The 22534-nt window shown below is 35.7% G+C and overlaps 1 protein-coding gene across 1 annotated transcript; it reads left to right on the top strand.

Annotated features, from left to right (window-relative positions):
• The first annotated feature begins 158 nt into the window (after nucleotides 1-158).
• LOC144551680 (tRNA/rRNA methyltransferase (SpoU) family protein) lies at nucleotides 159-22460 on the top strand. The gene is made up of 35 exons (XM_078299746.1): nucleotides 159-457; nucleotides 748-811; nucleotides 906-1000; nucleotides 2066-2496; nucleotides 3424-3619; nucleotides 4086-4451; nucleotides 5975-6131; nucleotides 6219-6350; nucleotides 6465-6546; nucleotides 7005-7252; nucleotides 7568-7681; nucleotides 8028-8269; nucleotides 8591-8788; nucleotides 9085-9243; nucleotides 10820-10957; nucleotides 11828-12067; nucleotides 12436-12557; nucleotides 12926-13037; nucleotides 13116-13280; nucleotides 13929-14076; nucleotides 14539-14639; nucleotides 15092-15250; nucleotides 16157-16204; nucleotides 16293-16400; nucleotides 16774-16848; nucleotides 16986-17036; nucleotides 17263-17409; nucleotides 18819-18949; nucleotides 19232-19319; nucleotides 19697-19756; nucleotides 19844-20024; nucleotides 20419-20570; nucleotides 21000-21070; nucleotides 21452-21608; nucleotides 22061-22460. Exons 1-35 carry the CDS (start codon nucleotides 284-286, stop codon nucleotides 22226-22228), a joined length of 5280 nt encoding a protein of 1759 aa, XP_078155872.1. The 5' UTR covers nucleotides 159-283; the 3' UTR covers nucleotides 22229-22460.
• Nucleotides 22461-22534: the final 74 nt, after the last annotated feature.

Here is a 22534-nt window from a genome sequence, read left to right as displayed (position 1 = left end):
ATCCAACCTATTTTTTCCGCGAGTTCGGATCTCTGCATTACCTTACTGTTTGAGTTTAAAGTTGGACCATATGATCAGAACCCGGACAAATTTGGTCCAAGCTGTAATGCACGGGATTTGTTTACGATTTGTGCCAATATATAACGAACGGACCGGATTTCAAACTCAAAGGGTGAGTTGGGTGATATGAATTCATTGCTCCCTGGAACTCAGTGATCAGGGTTTAGGGTTTTGTTCGTTGCAGAGACTCCAGCGCAAGCGCAAACCTTGAAGAATTTCTCCAATGGAAACGTCCCCGCCTCCTCTCGATCGCCACGTCGCCGCTTTAGTGAGGAGTCTAGAAGCCGTCCCGCCGGAGGCCGTGCCGTCGATTGTCGACTGTGTTTTGGCGTCATCTTCTCTTTCTCCTGACACGCTGTTCTCATTCCTTCTCAATTCTTTCCCAATTTCGACGGAGGTAAAACAAATTTGTTAGCAACTTCCTCTTCGTTCTAATTTCTTTTTTAACGCGCAATGGACATAAATAAGAGCGAATTACCCTTGAGGTTTGTGCCATTGCCATTGTCATCTATGGAAGTAAAAGTTGAAACTGGCAAATGCGTCAATTTCCATTTCTGTATATTTTCTATTCTATCTAAATACGTCATGATGATAGCTTCATTACCGGCATCTGGAGTCTACATTGAAGGTGCCCATCACTTAATACTCATTTATCTAAATCTGATCTTTTGGTCTCTTCTATCGTAGGATATGGGCTCCTGTAATGTTGCATCTTACTCCACAGCTTTATGCCACTTGATCAATGACACAAGTAAATGATCCAGTTTGAGATTCGATTTGATATTCACATGGTTACATATATTATGCTTACTTCATTAACTCTTTTTTATATAAATGTTCTTCAGATTCTCCTTCATGTTCCTTGACGCTACTAATTCAAAGAGTGTTCATACCAGTACTGAAACAAATAGATTCAAATGAATCTGAACTACTTAATCAGGTGATTTTATTCATCTAATTTGAAAATTTTGTAATCAAAGTTTAACATTTATGAACTTAAATTCTCTGTAATTTTACTTTTCCCTAGCTGGTCACGGGAACCAGTAATCTTGTCAATTTAAGACCTAAACAATTTGCTCTGTAACCAAGTGCTGCAGTTATATTTGGTACTGAAATTTAGATAAATGCTGTTACTGTACCTGTTTGGGACTAAAGGCTTGGTTGTCTGTACCTAGTACCGAATAAAAAGTTTTGGAGAAAACTGTGTTTTATGTTTTAGTCTTTTAGATAAGTAAGAAGGAGACAGATTAAGAATATTGGTGTAAAGAAATTTCTCCAAAAACATCAGATGCATTGTAGTCTAGCATTGTTTGGCACACTTTCTAAGTTGTAGATAACAACTATCCGGCTGGGATTTTGCTCTTGAGGAAAACTAATCATGACTGTCGCCTTCCACACATTACCGCATTTTTCATTTTTTGCAACCTTCTGCATGCCTAGTTGTGTACTCATACTGGGAAATCATTTTCTTTTTTTACATAAGAACTAAGAGTTACATAGTTCTCTTAGATGAAACATATTTTTTATAAATAATACACTGTAACCAAGAAACTTCATAATAGACTGTCCAGCTAGAATGTATGAAATTTTTGAAAGTAGACTCCTTGGACTCAACAATCAATTCATTTTTAACTCTTTTTCCCCATTGCGTTACTAACTTGACTGAACTCTGGCTGGACCTTGGACATGTCCCCACTCCCTAATAAATTGCAGCACCTTAACATTAAAAGGTAATTTTGCTCATATCCCAAGTTTTTAGCCTAAAACTATGATCCCTACATAAGACCTCAATTAAACCAACTGAAGCTGAGAAAAGCTATTGAACTGATAATCAAAATTCAGAGAAAGCATGTAGCAACGGACATGGGCTAGGTACCTTTCTCGTACAAGTGCTTTCCTAAAATCGGAGATGGTGATACTTAAATCTAGTCCGTAAACCTTTCAGCCATGGCATGTTTTCTTCTCTAAAAGCTCAGCAACTAAAAGCAAATTTACGTCTTTTCAGGTCATTGTATTGCTATGCTGTGCTTCTTTGAAGTTCAACTTATTGGAAGTAATGGAAGAAACCCTGATACCATTGTGTCTCAGATCGATATATGTTGACATTGGTCTGATAACACAAAACAATGACTCAGTTATGTATCCGCGGAGCACGGAAAATTCCATGAAACAGGTGTATTTACATCCTGTTAATGCGATCCATGTGTTGGCATCTGTAGCTGCATCGTCATTGCAAAAGAGCGGAGGGAGACTGACCTCCAAAATTGTACCAACTTTGGCATGGGAGCTGTCTACTCTGATACATGAGCTGCTCAGACAGTTGCCGAACTACTTAGCTACTGCAATCAGGGTGCTTTTACCTGTTGTACTATGTTTGGTCAATGAGGTTTCTGGAGCATTGGTTTGTGTCCGTGGAAAAGAGTACAAACTCTCCTGGTATTTTTTTTTTACTCTCTTGTTATTTGGTCAGAAGAATCAATTTTTGACACTACATATTAGTTGTATATTTTTTTTGGAATTTTCATGTTTAGTCCTCAATAGCTTAAGAATGGAGAAATTACAAATTATTACCTTAAAAAGTATTTCTATATAAATATTATGTACCCTAGAACATTCTTTTGCTTCATAGGGGAAAAAAAGAGTCTTGTATTTTTTGTTTTAAAAAAAAACAGGGAGGACTGTGGCAAGGGTTGACAAATATCAACATGTTTTCACAGATGGGGCCTACATATAGGAGTAACACTTTAATATATTGGGTTTGGGACCTTTGGGTGTGGCACCGTTGTTCTTATATGAAAATAAAATTGGGTCAGGTGCAATTAGCAGACCTTTGTGTTTCCAAAGATGCTGACCCAAAACTTATTGGATCGGACCGTCTTTAATAGTCAGCATTGTCAAGTTCTCAAGTTCAGTGGATGCATGAGCTGTATACTTCTTAACTGGGTGTGTTTGGTTTGAAAGTGGGGTTCGCGAGGTTAGCAGCTAATGCAAGAGTTCGGAACAGCCATTAACCCAACCTTTCATTGGAATAGTGGAATAGCAGGGGTTAGTGGCTATTCCAAACAGCTACTCACTGATCCAAACACGGAATAGAGTTCGGAATAGCTCGCTAACCTAGGCTAGCACACTATTCCTTTATGAAAATATTGGGATAATGGAAATATCCCACCTTTAATTATAATAAAAATCAAAATTGCCAGATAAAATGGGTCGGAATCAATCTTACTGTCAGACATATTTCCAGTTAGCCAATTGGTCAGCCTTCACAGGATTATGTCTTCAAGTCAAGAACTGACAACCCTCAGGTACATAAAAGAAAGTTTTTAATATTTTGTATTATTCTTGTCTAATTTCAACTGTCAGGTTTAGTTTCTTGAGGGACACGTGGGAATGCTGTGCTGCGCTCCTCTCCTTGGGAAACTTGGAAAGATTGCATGCTTATAGCATACTTGCTCTGTCCTTGTCATTTATCTCCAAATATGCTACTAATGGTGGGAACCCTGAGGAATTTGTTATAGTTGACCAAAAAGAGTTTTGGCAGGAGATACACAAAGGACTGGTACATTGTTCTATTTCATTTTTTGCTTTTTCATAATTCTTTTAGCAACTTCTGGCTTCAGCTTCAAGTTACTTTACCTTATGAATGAAGTTGTTTTTTTTGTCGGGTATCAAGTAATTTTATTTTTGTCCCTTGAGCATTTTTCATTTATATGTTTTGGTCCTTTTCGAGATGATTCTTGTGATGGTTCATGTGCATCAACTTTATAACAATTCCAGCCTTTTATCTTTATTTGGTTAAGAGCATAAAACTATTACTTTCATCATCTTGGTGTCTGTTTCTATGAACTTCTTTCGAAAGATTCTATCTAAAACCTCAACTGAGGTTAACACTAACAGTCCAATTGCTTCTTCTTTTATATACGAGGGAACTAAGGGGGATGTGTCCAATATGAAGAGTATTTACATGATTTTTTTTTTATAATTTTCTGCATAACCTTTTTGCCTGATGATCTGAACTATTTCAGGTTGACAGAGATTCTTTAGTGAGGAAGAAGGCTTTGTATCTCTTAAAAGCATCCCTCAACCACTATTTCTCATCCACCACAACATTTAGCAGTCAACTCTCCAATAATACCGACTTCCATTTTGGTACCAGTAGCCATCCAGCTTGCACGCCCAGTAATACTGGGACTGGTTCAAGAGGTCATGTTACCATGACCAAAAGAGAGAGGTACGCTAATGAAGAGGCGGAATCCATGGGTGTTGGTGAGGCATGTAATGTGAACAACTCTTGTACAACCAGTCAAGATAGATGGAGGGTTTTTATATTACTGTATGAGATGCTTGAAGAATACGGGACCCACTTAGTTGAGGCTGCTTGGACCCACCAGGTTAGTGCAGAGTAGTGAATCCGCCAATACTCATCTTCCACCCCAGTTGACTCGGCACCATATTAATTTTTTGCTGCCATCCAATATTCATTATTTTATTATATTCCTTTACGGTCTGTACAAATTTGATCTCACGGTTGAAATTTGATTGAATGATTGAGATAAAGGAAGGTTAGTATAGTAACTTTACAAGAGATAAACATTGCTGAATTTCAATAGGTGGAATTAATGGCCGAAATAGATCATGGTGAGCCAAGTAATTTCCTATATTGAGAGGAAATCAATTCTGAAATGGAAAAATTAGGAAAAGGAAAGAAACATCGCCTTTGTCTTTCCTTTATCCTTTTTCCTCTCGCATGTGAATGCATATCTTCTCTGTTCTCTAGGAATACATGGTCTTCTTTCTTAGACCAAATCATGTTTTCATCCTAATCATTCTTTATTTGTTAGATGGTAATGGTTTTCTGTCCTTTATTGATACTTACTGGTACAAATTTGGATACCGGGTACCTTTCAATCCTGGCAAGAGACATGGGAATTGAGAGGAAGACTGGGAAAAACCTAAAATGGAATACAATTCTGACAAAGATTAACAAATTTTATACAAAACATAATATATCTTCTTTTCCCAAAGAAGTGTCTTAATCATTTGGATTTTCCTTTCAACTAATATTTGGTGTACTGGAGCATATTTCTTGAATATATTATTTGCTTCCATTTGTTTAAACAAAAGTTGCTTAGACGGCCAAAACCCTTGGCTTTGGAGCTCGCTGACTCAAGTTTTGAGTCATGGAAGTAGAATTTTGTGTTTGGATACTCAAAAGTAGCTAATAACCTCTGTTCCATATAGTTTCTCTATTATAAGTTCCCCCAAAACAGACCATTATAACCTGACTTGACTTGATATGAATCAGCTCAGAGAAGATGAGATCGATCCGAACTCGGCCCAATTAAGCTATTAGGTTGGGTTGGTCGAGTTAATGAATGCCATCCCTGGGACTCCAATAACGGGCTGATGTCACCTATATACACAACTAAATTGATTGTCGAGAAAGGTAGGTTGGGGTTGGTACTGTTCAGTCCATGTGCTAGCTGATGTCACCTATGTACACAATTATATTGATTGTCGAGAAAGTTATATATATGTTGAAAGGTTCAGCTTAAAAAAAAAATGCTTCAAATGAAGTAAAATTACTTCATAATATTTTTATTTTTGCATCTTTTTAGAGCTAGCAGATTGACATTATAGTGTACAAACAACATTTGTCTTTATTGGGTAGGTTTGTGTCGACTGTCGAGTCTACATGGCAGAAAAGCCAGAATAATCTATCCACTCATTCATGTTTATAGAGATGACCTTATTTACATGTGTTATATCCAGTGACATTCGAGAAGTTGTCCCTTTTTCATTATGGTATTGGAAGTGTTTAAGTTTAGCTTTATTTACCCATAATATTTTTATTTTTGCATTTTTTAGAGCTAGCAGATTTACGTAGTATATGAAAAACTTCTTTCTATATTAGGTAGGTTTGTTGATCGAGTATACATGGCAGAAAAGCCAATACAAACAATCAACACATCCATGTTATCAAGATGACATTATTCACATGAAAGACCCAGGAGTTTTTTATTGGATGACTGTTTTGTGGGAGCGTGGCTTTTGTCATGAAAATCCTCAAGGCTAGTACTTTTTTTTTAATGAAATCAATGCTTCTGCTCAGGTATTTGGCTTCTACAATTTTGAGATTATTTGCTTTGTTTGTGCAGTTCGATGCTTAATAATGGAATCCTTTTTGCAAATGGCATGGGAAAAGCATGATGCACATAAAGTTCCTACTGACTTTGTGTTTGGTCCTTTATTGCGTGGACTAAATGATGTGGTTCATCATAAAGATTTTGGTCAGTTCCGAGCTTTAATTACAGTATCTTTCGTTGATTATTGAAACAGTATTCCTCCTCTTCTTTTATGGGAAATATTGGTTAAATTGTATATTTCTGTCTTCTCTTTTTAAGGGATTGGAGGTGCTTATAACTCGAAAACAATAAAAGGGGCAACCAAATTTTTTAGTGAATTTTCCAGTCAGCTAACATTGAGGTATGCATGTTTTTGTTATATCCAAGTGTATTAGTTATGTGATGACTCTGTTGCATTGTGTAAATATGGGGCTGTGTTTACTACATATTTGAGAACTAGTTTTGCCATTTTTATAATAATTCCATTCTCCAATTATTTGATCCTTCTGTTGACTTTTGATTTGTCAGAGAGCAGCAATTTTGTTTCTTCTCTTTGAGAGCTTGTGGCTAGGAATGATATATATTCGAAATTGAGAATTGATTATAACATCCATGGAGCACTAAACTAGCTGGATCCAACCGGTATCTAATTGATATGAATTGTGTATTCAGTTAATATTTCTAGTGGGACCAAATACTAGATCCAAGAGGTGTCAAATTTCTAATGTGAACCCTTGTCAGTATATATGATTATATATTTTGTATACAATGAATGACGCTCCAAATTAGTGCAGTCATTCTCATTGTCATCTATTGCAGTGACTGCCTGTTTTTTGTTTGGAGCTTGGCATCGGCTGCCAGACATGACAATTTTGGCCGGGCGGGTTTGATGGCTCTTTCTTTTTGCATAGCTTCCGCTTCTTGCCACTTTAGCAAGCAGAAACCTGAATATAGTACATGCATGCTTTTCAAGGATAAATTTGCGACTCCTGTTGATTTATTGGATGCGCTGGGAATTGTAATAGAGAGAAGTAAACAGCACTTCAATCCAAATTACCGGCTACAAGGTAATGTATATGTATGCATATGCATGTATACCCTAACAGAGGATAAAATTATTCTGTTTCTGTGTGATTTCTGTCGTGTATGGTTCAATTTTGTTCTGGATGTTACTAGCGTGACTGAATTGATCTGGAATTTTATTCCTTTTTTTCCATTTCTAGCTTTGTTTCTTTTTTTCTTTTTTTCTTTTTTTATTGTGGTTAACTTGCACTAGTTTGGTGCTTCTTTGAGGCTTAAGTATGAAGATCCAGTTTAGACCGCTGTGAACCCACACACATACTATTTAGGTAAATTGGTCACCCTTATTCTGTTGAATGCAGTTTGTGAGAAGGTTCTGGACGCTACGTCATCGTTGATAACTGCAACAGAAATCCAGCTTGACCTGCTCTTACACTTCCTTTCTACAATACCTCGAGAGTTTACTGATATTTCTGGTACGCTTAGGAATTTTCTCTTTTTCTATTACTTCAGAAAAAGAAAAGGCACATGCAAGGTTTGCAGGGTTTTGGGTCTCATGTTCACTTTCTCCTGGGCATTACATCATTACATTTTAGGTCCTTGGGTGACACTGAAGCAGCAGATTAAACCAAGGTTAACTGGGACTAAAAACATCAACATAGGTCGAAGTAATCGGGCAGTTGGGAAGTCAATGTTTAACCAGGCCATACAAATCAAATTCTAGTTTATTCTGGAAAGATTTAAGAATACTACAAAAATTGCAATTTGTGGGTTTATTCCAAATTGCCATTTCTAAGTTCTAACATATAACCTTCTATTTAGGGTCATTGAGAGAAATAGTTCAAAAATGGCTTGGCAATTGTTGTTCTAACATAAACAATTCGCCCCTTTTAAAAGAGCTTACGGAGTTTCCAATAAAGTTCCTAAAGCATGGTAGCTCAGAGGAAGGATCACCTCTCTTTGATGATGAAGATGTGCTTGCATGGGAATACGAGGCACAGAGATGGACCCGCATGTTCTTTCTTGTAGCCTTAGAGGAGCAACAATTGGAAAATATATTTGTGGTTTGCAGTTTTACTCGCCTTTGCAAATCTTATCTTTCAATCTAAGAGTGCAAATTGTTGGCTTTACTGGTTCGTCCTCCAAATGGGTATTAAACCTGGGATGATAAGACCTAGACTCTTAATTAATTCTTATTATATAATTAATGGCTTAGTTATGTCTTGATCTAGTCCTCGCCCAGCCCCATATTATTCGGCCCAATTTGGCCTCATTATGTCATCAGTTGTGCAATCAAGAAACAAAGAAGTTGAGGTATAAGAAATATATAGTAAAAGAGTAGGAAAGCTGTACATAACAGTGAGATAAATTCATTATTTGTGCAGTTTTTCCAGAGCTATGGAAGCTCTCTTCATCATCTGGATTGCAACTCAAAATGGAGGCCCATCAAGTTTCTAATTCTCATGATTAGCTTTGTTGAAGAGCTTCAAAGGGGATGTAAAAAGATTAAAAAATCAGATTTTTCTCATGATCTTTTGCCATCATGTCATGGAAAGCTAATGGACATGTTGGTTTCTATTCTGGTAAAGCTTATTCTTACTATTTTCATCCATCATTATGTCACTTTTATTTTAATACTCTAATGACGGCAATGTTGGAAAAGAAAGATGATAAAAGGAATGGTTTGCTTTAAGAAAACTAGTACATTTATCGCAGACCTTAATGGGTAAAAAATTTATTGTTTGTTAATATTCCATTGTCGATTTGGTAGGAAAGCAAAACATCAAGATTGGGAGGAGCTTTTTAAGATTCATAACATCCAGCTAGCAAATAAAATTATTTATGCCTGTTATTTCTGGTGTACTTTGTAAAAATGCAGGAAAATCTCAAGGCTTTTGCTGGTACAGCAAGTTCAATACTCTGGTCAGAAGATGATATGGAAAAAGGTTCAGATTTACCCTCTTCTATAAAAGGAAAGTTGGGAGGACCGAGTCTACGACGATTGACATTATCTCTGACCCCTTCAGTTTTGCAAGCTGTAATTCTCTTTCTTTCTTAATATTTAGTTCATACATATTCTGACCAGGACTGGTTGGTGTCTAATTGAAACCTTGACACAAAATAGACCCCTATTCAACATAGGAGCAAACAGAAAAGAAAATGGAAGAGGTTCCGATGCACACTTGTTCTGGGCCCTCCTGGTCAGAATATGAAGCTAATATTAGGAGGCAATCCAATGTTGCTTTAATCTCCAAATTAAGCTCGATTCGTTGCCTATGTTTTCAATCAACTCCAAAAAAAAATGTTGCGGGTCCAGATATGAGTTGATACATGCTGCTGCAGGACCTGGCTGGTATTGAAATCAGGCGTTTACCCTGTTTGCAGAGTGGCCAGATTTTGATGTTTAATCTCCATCCTAAGCTCGATTCCTTCCTATGTTTTCGATTCGACATCTAAAGAACCTGTTACAGGTCCAGTTATGAATTGTTACACGGTGCTCCGGGACCTAGTTGGTATTGAAATCAGGTGTTGACCATATATACCAAGCACAGGCTTTCTCAAGTCAGTATGCCTAGGGCTTACTATCATATTCTTTCTATCCAATTACCCTAACCTTATTCCATAATCTGGTTATGAGTCAGATTTTCATTTTTTTGTTAGCTTATTGGATAAGAGTAACAAAGCATTGTTTCCAATAGCTTATGGGTGAAGTAAGATTAGTTGTTTCGTACCAATTAACCTCTATTGTAAATACTTAATTATGTTTATATTATTTAGTATTTAGTTATTTACTAATGCTAACAGTATTAATTTGATCATGTCTAATTTCAATTTGTAATCAACTATGTGCATTTTTTTATCATAGATAAGCATATGTATAACTTCGTTATTTTTTTGTTCCTCAAAAATAAGAAAATACGCTTCTGTTATCTTTTGGACTGGATATCATGTTGTCGGACCTCTTTTATTTTGCACTTGTTATTTATTATGCTAGGGTTGAAAACAGGTCAGACTATCCACTTTGATCTGAATTCGCATCCAGAAAATTTAGATTCAGATAGTAATAGTATTATTCTAAGTGTATCCTGGCAGATACGGATATTTTCTCAGGCAATATCGATATGGATTCAATATGGACATTCATAATAGGATGTGTATATAATCCCTGACAATATTGTTATGCCTAGAAATTTGGTATCCATATGAGCACTCTCTATGATTCGTAAATGGATGCCACTGGGAAAAGTTCTTTTAATTACTGTCTAGATCTGCAATATAACTCGGGTACATTTTAGATGATAATTAGAACAAATACATAACATAAATAAATTCTTTTTTCATAAAGAAAATATGCATCATAAATGAACCTATCTGATAACCCGGAAGAGTAATGGTAGGATCAGTATAAAGCTAATTCTTGAGGGTAAGAGTAGGTTATGGATCAAGACAGTAAAACTATGATATCAGCTATAAGGATACCTGTAATCTACCATTGGAATATCAACATTTGCTTTGTGTTTCTGAAACTTAGCAAGGATTTATACAAAAGCAAGAGAGGAAACGAAGAAAAATGGGACACTGACAGGCTATTAGTTGTGTTTGATATTGAGCAGATTTTTGCTATGAAGGCTATTAGTTGTGTTTTGTCATGGTGCCGTCAATTTAAACAAGATTACCGTCTTGAAAATTCATCTATTTTCCTGTGGGATTTTTGTTGGAGAGTTATCCGATCTCCTACCCGCAACACAGAGGTATCATTGTTTTAAAAAAAGTTCCTTTTTAAAAACAATTTCATGATACTGTTGGTATTTTCATTTATGGTACTTTCAAATTCACTGTGGCTGAAACCTTGCAGAGGGTCCTTAGGCACTGAATATGGATATCTAATTGTGGGTTCAGGCTAGGATGTTGAGTTAATGAATATGAAAAGAGCGAGTCAATGGCACCATGCATAACACTCATTGGACGGGGTACCAAGGAAATCTCAAGTTTTGAGATCAAGATGGTCAATCTCAGCTACTCAATTTGATCTACATACTGAAACCTTGTAGGAAACCAAATTTTACATTTTTTAGTTTCTTTTACTATTTTTTTGGACAAGGAGAAAACAACTCATATTCAATGATGTAGAATTTTTAAAGTCAATAGTTTTCACCCATTCAAAAAAGATAGTAAAATAATCTTAACAAATGTAAATTAAGATTTCCTACAAGGTTCAATTTGTTGTTCGAATTGCGTGGCTTGGATCGACCGTTCGAATCTCAAAACTCTAGATTTGCAGCCATAGTACCGGCTGATCAGTGTTATGAATAGTGCCATAAGCCTGACTCATACTATATACTGGTTGTTAGGACAAGAAATAGTGGGATATACAAAAAGAATTCTGTCTAGGTAGCAACCATCTTGGTGATTTGGGAGTTGGGGGCAGTCTAATTGGCCTAAATTTGTTCTGTACTCTTTATAGATACACCTCTGCTATACCTGTATTGAATCTGACAGGCAAATCAATACCTATGACTGAAAACTCTTTGGAATAGAATTCTCAAAATCAATCCATATCACCAACTTCATGTACTGGTTGAAATCTGATCGGTAAACATGTCTTTGTTTTGCTAGAGTAGACAGGAGCTGAGCTTCAGTTGGCAGCTTTTGAAAGCCTTTCACATGTGCTCAAGTCACTCTCTGCCTGTTTTTCATCACTCATTCATACTCTCACCAACCAAAGAGCAGGCCAATTGAATGGTATGTTGGAAGAACACTCTTTAGATCTATTCATGGTTGGATTTCTCGAGAGCATAAATTGTCTTCTTGCAAATGGAGCTTTATCGCGGAGCAGACGAGCAGTTCTTATGAGCTGGAAGGTGCTTTTCTTTTGAGCTGACTTTTACATATATGACCATTAAAAACCAGAGAAGGAACCATTTTATTATAAGCCAACTTGTGCAAGTAGAGACATAATGGCAGTGAATGATATTGAGCTGTAACTCAAATTGGCCACTAATCTCATTTAAGCATCATTTGCCCCCCACCGCCTGAATCTTGAATATTCACCATACTAAATTTACCTTTATCATCCAATTAACATACAACTGAGCGAAGTTTCTTTATCTAGTACCTGCATACATATACTTTCGCAAGGCCCCTGGCTTTTATAAAAGATGGATAACGTTCTAGTTGCCATTGCAAATGGTAAAGTGAATGAAATTTGACATAAACTACTTTCATGAAGTGGCTTTCTATGGAGGCGTTGCTTTCCATTCCTTACAATGCTGTCGGGGAAGAACCCTCGTCTCAGAGTCAAGCACTCTCTGATTCAACTCTTAGAAGCATTTTCCTGGATATTGTGGAGAGGTAATGTCTGTGTTATCTTATATGCATGTATTATAGTTGCAGCGTCGACGAATTGACTGAAATACCCTTGTAATTGTCTCCTAGGAGTGGGAACATTTTGCACCTTAATCCGAGAATTACCTTCTTGAACTAGTGAACTAGACATAGTGCTAGTTGGATACAGTTCTGGTGTGTGGAGTTTTATCCTAGGATGGTGATGAATATATACCTGTTAGCTAACATGCAGGTATTTACATCCATTTTGCATTTGGATTATTATGGAGGGATCAGGACCTAATATTGGTACTTTTAATCTGTTTTGTTGGATTCTTACTATAGAGATTTATTTTCAGTATCTTTGTGTTATATATTTCTGTTGTTGATATCAGCCTTGAGCATAGTGGTGAAAGCTCGGTGTTGTCTATTTTGAAGTGTGTGAGGTTGGTTTTGGGGATTGCGAAAAAGCACCATGAAGCACCCTCATCTTGGCTTGATACCGAGGTAATATTTTTATTAAGTCTCTTGACTGATTAGTAAGAAGTTAAAGAGGTTTAAAGACCAAACCATTATTTTAAGCAGATGGTGATGCAATTAGTGAAGTCTTCCTGGATTCTCCATGAGAGTTGCAATAAGAGAAGAGTTGCACCAATTGCTGCACTTTTGTCAGCTGTTATTCACCGGGACATCTTTTCTGACTTGGAGATGCATGAATCAAGTAGAGGTGAAAAGGGTCCTTTGAAATGGGTCAGTTTATATTGAATCTTTATGTGCTTCTCAACAGTATTGTAGAACCTGATGCCAATGTTGACTGCTCCTGTTCCTCTTGATGTTAAATTTTTGTTTATATCCTGACCAATTTGTAAAACATCGACAAAATAAACCAATGAAAGGCTGGAGATGCATGAATCAAGTAGAGGTGAAATGGGTCAGTTTATATTAAATCTTTATGTGCTTCTCAACAGTATTGTAGAACTTGATACCAATGTTGACTGCTCCTGTTCCTTTTGATATTAAATTTTTGTTTATACCCTGATCAATTTGTAAAACATCGACAAAATAAACCAAGGAAAGGCTGGACACTAGACAATACATACCAAAATGTATTACCCATGAGGTATGGCATGGCTCCTCACCTACTGTTTATGGCACATTGGTTGGTACGATCTGTACATACCAGTGCAGTCTGGTATAAGTGGGTCCTGAAATAACCAGACACCAAAGACTGACATTTTGACCCTTGGTGAACTGAGATGACATGGGAATACTGAAATCCAAGGTTGACAATCATTTTCTTTTTTGATTGAAAGACGTGACTTCAAAGAGGTTGTGTCAGTTTTATTATTTTTGTATCCTCATTTTATGTCTTTAAATTACTTCCTTTTTTCTTTGTAGTTTATTGAGAAACTTCTCGATGAAGGTGCAAGAAGCCCACGCACCATTCGTCTGGCAGCTTTGCATTTGACTGGATTGTGGCTGTTGTATCCGGAAACCACAAAGTACTACATTAGGGAGCTGAAGTTGCTATCCTTATATGGATCTGGTACAGTGGTACTTCCGGCATTCCTAACATATCTAGCACCAAGGAATTTAATTTTGGTTATCGTTACCATTGTGATTGTGTTTATTAAGAGGCCGTTCTGGTTACTGGCTTTGGTCATATATATTCTCTGTTTTTTTTTATCTTATTAGTTGTTTCTTGTACTTGATGTTGAATTGAGAGTGGCTTGGGTCAATTTTGTTATATTGAGATTAATTTTAGCCTGGTGGATTATGCACAATGAGGATAACTTAGTTATATCATATGGATGCTTGCATCGCAGTAAATTTGATTTGGTCTACATTGCAAAAATTGGGACCCACAGCACCATTTTTTACATGAACTCCAGTTCCTTGCTGTTTATTGCACTGTTTATATATTTGCATTTAGCTAAATAATGTAAACTATTTCTTTCTCTCTAAGTTTTCTTTTCTTTCTTGTCTTCTGTTCTTGTATACAAAATAGTTGCATTTGATGAGGATTTTGAAGGTGAGCTAGCTGAAAACCAAGATGCTAAAGCTGAGGTGTCTATGTTGGCTCAAAGTCCAGATTGTGAATTTACCGAGGTACAGTGCATCTACATTTTCACATTTTCTGCACTTATCTGATTCTCCATCTCATTATTTGTTCTCGTAAGCTTTATGGATGGAACTATTCCAAAAATTATGCATGGATGAATTTCTTGTGTACTATATTGCTTTCTGATTGAGCCTCAAGTAATCTCAATTAATTCCCAGCCAATTTTTAATTGCACGATTATACCTAAATATGGCTCAATTCAGCTCATTTATCCCTCATCTGTGCATTTGAGACTCAGCTAAGACCCATTTGTCCTCAATATGACCTAATGTTGCTATTATTCTTGCATTAAGTGATGCAAAAAAGGATTACACTTTGATAACTTGATCACAGTTAACTGCACTGAAACTGGTTATCCTGACTATGGATTACTTCATTTATCCAACTATTTCTAATTCTTGGACGAAATCAGTTATGTATATATTTTTCTGCTTTCTAGGCCTTCATCAACACTGAATTATACGCCAGAGTATCAGTTGCCATCCTGTTCTATCGGTTTGCGAATTTTTCAAAAGTGATAGAAGCCATCAGTGCCAAAGATTGTTCAACCGCCCTTTATTGCGGGAAACTCTTTCTTTTAGAACTTCTTGATACTGCGGTATGATTATCGTACATTTGTATTTTTTTTTGTTATGGATGATTGTGTTAAATGGGTTCTCCTTTAAATAAAGTTTGGACCTTGGTTATAGGCTGCTTGTCGCATATCATTTCTGAACTTCACTAGTGCGATGCTTGGTTGTATGATAATTTAATAATAATTATCAAATATTTATAATTAAACAATAATGATAATATTATCGATATTGATAATGATAATGATGATAATGAAAATATAATAACTGATGATGATGTTGATGATACAACACCTGACAGCTTCTGTCATGTGTTTAAAAAAGATGATGATGTTGATGATAGTAGTAATGATAATAATTATAATATTATAATTATTGATGTTAGTATTCATAAAAGAATAATAATATTTATCATGATTTTAAGAACAACAATGATGATGATGATGATGATGTAATAATATAATATTTGTAACATTAATAATAATAATTTTAGTGTGAATCATGCCCCTCCCCCCAAGCATAACTTGAGGCATTAGTTATTTACCTTGTAAGCTGCATAAGTAAATGGAGCCATAACTCTTATCATCGTATACGGCTCCTTATTACTCACTTGTGTTCCAGCCAAACATGGCCTAAAATTGGTATTTAAGGCTCTGATAAGACTGAATAAGTCTCAATCAAGCAACAGAAAACAAAAGTAAAATAACAAAAAGAAAGGCACACGATATTTTGAGAGTTGCTGGTCACATAATGGTGTATTTATACTGTATAGAAAAGGTACAGTTATCTTATGCTTTAAATTTCTCCGTGGGCTTAACTGCAGTTGTCTTGCATATGTGATTAGTACTTGTTACCTGGTCAGTCTGATTTTGTTTTGCATGAAAGTTGGGATTGCTTAATAAACCGGATTGACCTTTCTATCTTTATTACAGGTCAATGATAAAGACATTTCCAAAGAACTTTACAAGAAGTACAGCAGTGTGAGCATTATAATCAACTTACAATAAATTTTTCCTAATATTACGATTATTTTGTGCATAATTTTGTCATCTGTTTCTTTATCTTCAGGTCCACAGGCGCAAAGTTCGTGCATGGCAGATGATTTGTATACTGTCTCATTTTGTGGATGATGATATTGTTGAAGAAGTCACTTCCAAGTTGCATCTGTGCCTTTATGTAATTACCTCTCTGTTTTAACTCCCATAAGTATCCAAATATTAATTGCTATATTAGATTTGTAGATGATATCCATTCACCAAAAATAACCATTCATTTTGGTGAGGCCATTCCAGATACTACTGGAGACTGAGCCTATAGTTGTGTGGATTTGAGGTCCTTTGTGGGATGTGGGCTTCATTTTGAAAAATGCAGCTACATGTAATTCCTGTTACTATATTATCTATATTATATTCTGGTATGATATCATCTATATACCTATCAGCCATGTTTAGTACAGGAATACACTGGCTAAAAGTTCTCCTGAATGTCAGAAATTTAGTATTCAGACATTTTATGCTTGCTAGACTAATATCATATATTGCTTTTGTAGAGGACTAACCTGCCAGCTGTCCGGCAATACTTGGAAATATTTGCAATTCAGATTTATTTGAAATTTCCAGAATTGGTAATATTACTCTGTTTCATACGTGACTATTGTTTTGAGATGCATTACCTAATCTTGTCAAATTGGTCAAGTCCCCAAAAATAATTTGGGAAATCAAGCTAATTTGATAATTTTTGTTTTAAACCTTTTATATTCAGGTGGAGCAGCAACTGCTTCCAATCTTTCAGGACTATGCCATGCGAACGCAGGTGAAATTATCACTTCAGATTGGAATTATTATAATTTGTTAAAATAAAACTTTTATTCGTTTGTGTCTACGGCAATTTGTGAAACCCGCACACCCCAAACCTATCTTTTCAAGCTTTTTACAATTATGATTCCAAAAGGTGTTGTTTGTTATACAAATCTAATATGCTTATATTATCTTTGGTATATTCATTAAATGAGGTTATCAATTACAATCATATGGTCCAGGCATTGTCTTCATATGTATTCATAGCGGCAAATGTGATACTCCACTCAAAGGAATTGGCTCTTCAAATTAAACATCTCAAGGGACTACTTCCGTCCATAATCCCTTTGTTGACCTCACATCACCACAGTTTACGTGCTTTCACCCAGGTTAAGCTCTTTCCTCTAATGACTATTTTACCATATGTTTTATGGTTTGGTTTTGATATAAAGTGGTTTTAAGGTTGGGTTGCTTTAAATTGGTTTGTTATCTATTACAGAGGTCAATATTGGGTTATTTCTTAGTAACGACCAGGCTTAGTTCAGGTCTATGGGTTTAAGGTCAGGTATTTTCACTGGTTGCCTTTGTTAGTGGTCATCTTAGGTTCAAGTGGGATCAAGTTTCGTGTCTTTTGAATTTGTATTGCAAGATTGTCAGTTTCACTTTTCAGAATTATCAAGTCTGGTTGGTGTACGGGTTTGGGGGGGGGGGGCTTGATGTGTAAAGTCAAATAAAAGCGAGGGATCGGCAAACTATCAAGGCATTATTTTGAAACCATGCTTTTTTTTTATAAAGGTGGGAGTATCCCTCTGATTTCAATCATACCAAAACCATAACAACAAGGGAACCAGTACCAAACAGCTGGTACCAGTCCCTACTGTTCACTTACTATTACAACTGAAAGAGTACTGATCAGAATTACCTCCCTAAACAAAAGTCTTATAGCTAAAACAGCAACAGCACCAAAACATAATAGTCTATGACAATAAAACATCAACAACAAATCAGATAACAGTTTTTGGAGCATCAGTCAGAATCTAAACTTTCACCTGAGTTGTTTCCAAACCCAAGAAGACCATTCTCCTCCATCATTATAGAGCCTTCCTCCTGTAACAACAAAATTTTGGAACCATGCATTAATAAAGTTAATTTGCCATATATAAACAACTAAACTAAATCAAATATTACCATTTAAGAGTATAAACTATGCTACTATAAATAATTGCTGCTGTGATCTCCATCAAATGGTAATATCAATCAACTGGTGGTGCAGCAACACATAAGACTCCACAAAGACTTGTACCCTGAATCCACTTGAGGATAAAGTCTGATGATCGTACAATACAGAGAGGTGTTCCCCAACTTGTCAACCCAAAAATGTACATCTCTCTGTACAACGTGAGATCCATGTCTAAAGGGGAACTGTCAGTACATTTTATATTGGGATATTGCGAACTATGCCTAACTATTAATCCAACATAAATGTCTTGTCAGTACATCAATTATGCTAGTTTTGGATACTAGATCTGTGACTTCCAGGACCACAAGTGCCTACTGTTGAAATAGAAATACAAAAAACTGCAACAGTCAGTAACAAGAGCAACAAGAACAATGATAATAAGAATAATAAAATAATAATCACGATAATGATAATAATAAACAATAATTGTAATTAGAAGAAGTGATAGTGATGATCATCATCATTGTAGTCGTCATCACCATCTATCCATAAAAGTTTACAAAGTTTTTGTTTTTCGAGGGTTATAATGCTGTCAACTTGTAATTTCATCATCTACAGTTGCTTGTGCATCGTGTGCTGACAAAGCTGTGGCCTTTTTTGGGGCTAGATAATTTAGACACCAAATCTTTTGAGAGAAAGTGCTTTGAAGATTTGAAGGTTTATCTTGCTGAAAATCCTGATTGTGCTAGGTACAAACTTTTCAGCTTTTCTCCTCCATAAATGCTTTCTAATGTAAAGGTCTCTCTCCCTGTAGAATTTTTATTTGTGGAGTCAGCCTGAAGCCTGTTTGTTAGATTTTGTTGATTTTTACATCATTTGTGGCAGGGCATTTAATGTCGGCTGATAGGAAAAGAAGAAAAAGGATATAGCTATTGCCATGGATTCTTGATATTCTAATGTTTACTGTAGAATTTTTTTTTTTTTTGCATTCCTCCTTTATTTCATTTTTTTCTCAATGGTTTCTTTTTCAGGTTGAGGGCTTCCATGGAGAGCTTTTTTGACAATTTTGATCCAGTCATATCTTCGTTGCCAGCTGGAGTGTTCGGCAGTCATCATGAGGTTCAAATTACTTTAATGGCCTAACCTTTTTTAAACAATGGACGTCCCACATCAGATGACGTTGGTTAATACCACTTACTAAACAATAGATCAAATACAAACTTCAAATAGCCATTTAGTTTAAATTTGTTTTTCATCCAAAACTTAAAAACAAAGGTTTAGGTATAAACTGTGTCAGTTGAATTAATTATCAGCCAAGATAAAAATAACCAAAAAGGGTATAAAGAGTTGAAGAGATGCAATGAGTGGGATGTTTCGTACCAGCACTTGAGAGTTAATGCGGTATGGTGCCCGCATAAAAAATGGTAATCCTATTTAAATTGTGTAACTGACTTTTTTATGCTTTATCTGCTAATTGTGTTACTGACTATTTTTAGGGTGCCGACTTTGAATGTGTTCCAGTCTCACTAATGGATCAAGTGGTTGACTTCTTGAATGTAATTATAATTCAAAAGAGATTAACACTTATCCTTTTTTTTCTTATTTCTTTCTGGAGAATGATTGCATGATCTAAATAATTTCAGGAAGTAAGGGATGACTTGAGGCATTCTGTAGCAAAGGATATGGCGACTATAAAGAGTGGAAGTTTTTCACTTTTGGATTCCAGTGCTGATAACCATGTCAAGGATATAACTATTGATTTTCAGAAGAAGATTACTTTGGGCATGGAGAAATCTGATTCTGATTTGCCACCGTTACTTTTAGGTTTGCCTTTTCATAATTTTATTCTGACTAGATGATTATTAAATGTTTACTTGCTATTAAAAATTTGTTCATGATAGTCATAAAGTTCTATGCTGTTTAATTTTGTTGGTTAATCATTGAATTTTTGTAAAACCTTAAATGCTTTCTTGAGCTGATGTGGACTTCCTCCTGGTTCATTTCTGGAAATGTAACGGGTTTACTGGTAAAATTATCTATTAAGTATCAACAAAAAGAATGCATGGAATATTTTTACTACTCTTTTTGCTAGGAGTAATGCATCTTACCACACTTATGTCCAAAAATAATTGACACTCTTACCGCATCAAGCCTTGTGAGCAAAGCAAGATTGCATTTATGTAATATAGCTGTCAATACTCACATAATAACTATATAGAGATGGAAAAGGAAGACCAGCTATTTAACTCAGCTTTGCAATTGAGAAGTGAAGCTCTGGAGAAGATAAAACAAAGCCAACAAAACCTTGTTCTTGTAGCTTCTTTAGTGGATCGTATCCCCAATCTGGCCGGCTTGGCACGTACTTGCGAGGTGATATTTACTTCTTTTGTGGTTCCTCCTTTTTGTCTGTGTTTAGCACAACTAACAAGTTAAATGCCAAATGACTATCTTGCCCCTGAGCATTTCATAATACCTCAACCATGTTGATTATTTCATATAAAGTTGAATCCCAACATATAAACCGGCTTGACTTATTTTAGTTGACCTCTGGCTTCTCAAATAAATGACTTGTTAAAAGTAGGGACAGCTGTCAGTGATTGAGGAAAATCTAACTTTTCTACAAGCCTAACCTAACAGTTTGGTTTTATAACGATATACAATAGTGGAAGTTTTATTCGCATGTGGTATGGTAAAATATTTGTAGTAGTTACAAAACAATCTTTAATTTTTCATGATGGCATTTGCCATATGTGAAGCAAACAATGTTTGCTGAGTGGTTAATTGTGTTTCCTTTGATAGGTTTTCAAGGCTTCTGGATTGACTGTTGCTGACACAAGTATTCTTCGAGACAAGCAATTTCAGCTTATAAGGTAATGCAGCTCTTTGTTTAGGACAATTATCAACCACCTATGTACCCTTGCAAATAACCTAAATTGTATACCCTTGTAAAACGAGAAAATTACATTTGAAAAATTGTTCTCGTACTATGCCCAGCACATTTTTCAAAATTTTCAAAAAGCTTTTTTTGGACCAATTCGGGAGGGAGGGAGATACATCTCATATTATATATGATGATAGTTTAGGAATGCTTGTGCCAAAAATCACACTTTTAGTGAATCAGTCATTCAGCTAATATATTATTGCTTAGGAGTGTGTGTTATTAGTACTTATCTGCATAGATGCTTGTGCTCCTTTCCTTTCTCCTTCTAATTTCGATGGTTGTGACATGCTATAATTTGGTTTGTATTTAGTGTGACAGCAGAAAAATGGTTGCCTATATTGGAAGTTCCAGTTAGCAGTGTAAAAGCTTTCTTGGAAAAGAAGAGATGTGAAGGTTATTCTCTCGTAGGCCTAGAGCAGACTGCCAATAGCACTCCTCTTGACCGGTTTTCCTTTCGGAATAAAACGGTGCGTGCCAAAAATATCTTTGATTAAGCCTGTTTTAGTCATAGTACTTTTTTGCAAACAAAACTAAATATTTCACAATGATTTGAAATAAGAACGTAAACTCCACATCTTACTGTTGAGAGTATTAAAAAGCATCAAAATGCTGTTAGTGGTTATTATGTTAGTTCATTGACCCATCCTGTTACTGGTTTGGATTCACTCCATGGGTGAATATCTTCAAATCATCAAATTCGTAGTTCCTGGTGAATTTTTCTCGTGTTTTTTGTAACCAAAACTTTTGCCTAATTGGAGTTTTGCCTCTTCTTTTTCTTTAACAATGTAAACTAAGTTTTTTTATGTTAGCAATAAAATTTGTGGACCAACTTCTGCATACGATGATTTGCAAATCTGTCAAATGATGAAAGGAGAAAGACAATTTTTTTTATCTCGAGATAATGGTGTATTGTTTTTAGGCTCTTGTTCTTGGTCACGAGAAAGAAGGCATTCCGGTTGATATTATACACATGTTAGATGCTTGTGTGGAGATTCCCCAATTTGGGATCATTAGATCACTCAATGTTCATGTCAGTGGCGCCATAGCTGTGTGGGAGTACACTAGGCAACAGAGATCCCTGCAATGAAGTCGAGCGTAATTTATTTATGTTGTGTGTTCCCCCCTTTTTGTCGGCATCTGAAGGAAATTACTTAGATCTGGGTGAAGCCTACTGTCCAAATTATTTATTTGAAAATTACTTCAATATAATTTTATGGGAAAGGTCATATTGATTACTGTGTCAAACAGTGACAGCATTTGTTAAAAAAAAAAATGTAATATGTTATTTATTGAAATATTGATTTTAAGTCTTGCTGATATTTGATTGTGTTCTAAACGGCCGATTGACTAAATCAATTTGATAGACAGTTTATTCAAATAATAAAGTCTGAGT

This window comes from Carex rostrata, chromosome 3 (genome assembly GCF_964058835.1).
Source record: "Carex rostrata chromosome 3, lpCarRost1.2, whole genome shotgun sequence".
In the NCBI taxonomy this organism is placed as follows: domain Eukaryota; kingdom Viridiplantae; phylum Streptophyta; class Magnoliopsida; order Poales; family Cyperaceae; genus Carex; species Carex rostrata.
Note: the sequence above shows the minus strand (reverse complement) of the source record. Positions and strands in the feature narration are given on the sequence as shown.

Coding starts and splice junctions, on each gene's coding strand:
- LOC144551680 (XM_078299746.1), top strand. CDS start 284: ATGGAAACGTCCCCGCCTCCTCTCGATCGCCACGTCGCCGCTTTAGTG. Junction 3,620..4,085: donor AGGAGATACACAAAGGACTG/GTACATTGTTCT, acceptor GAACTATTTCAG/GTTGACAGAGATTCTTTAGT. Junction 21,609..22,060: donor TTTCCTTTCGGAATAAAACG/GTGCGTGCCAAA, acceptor TATTGTTTTTAG/GCTCTTGTTCTTGGTCACGA.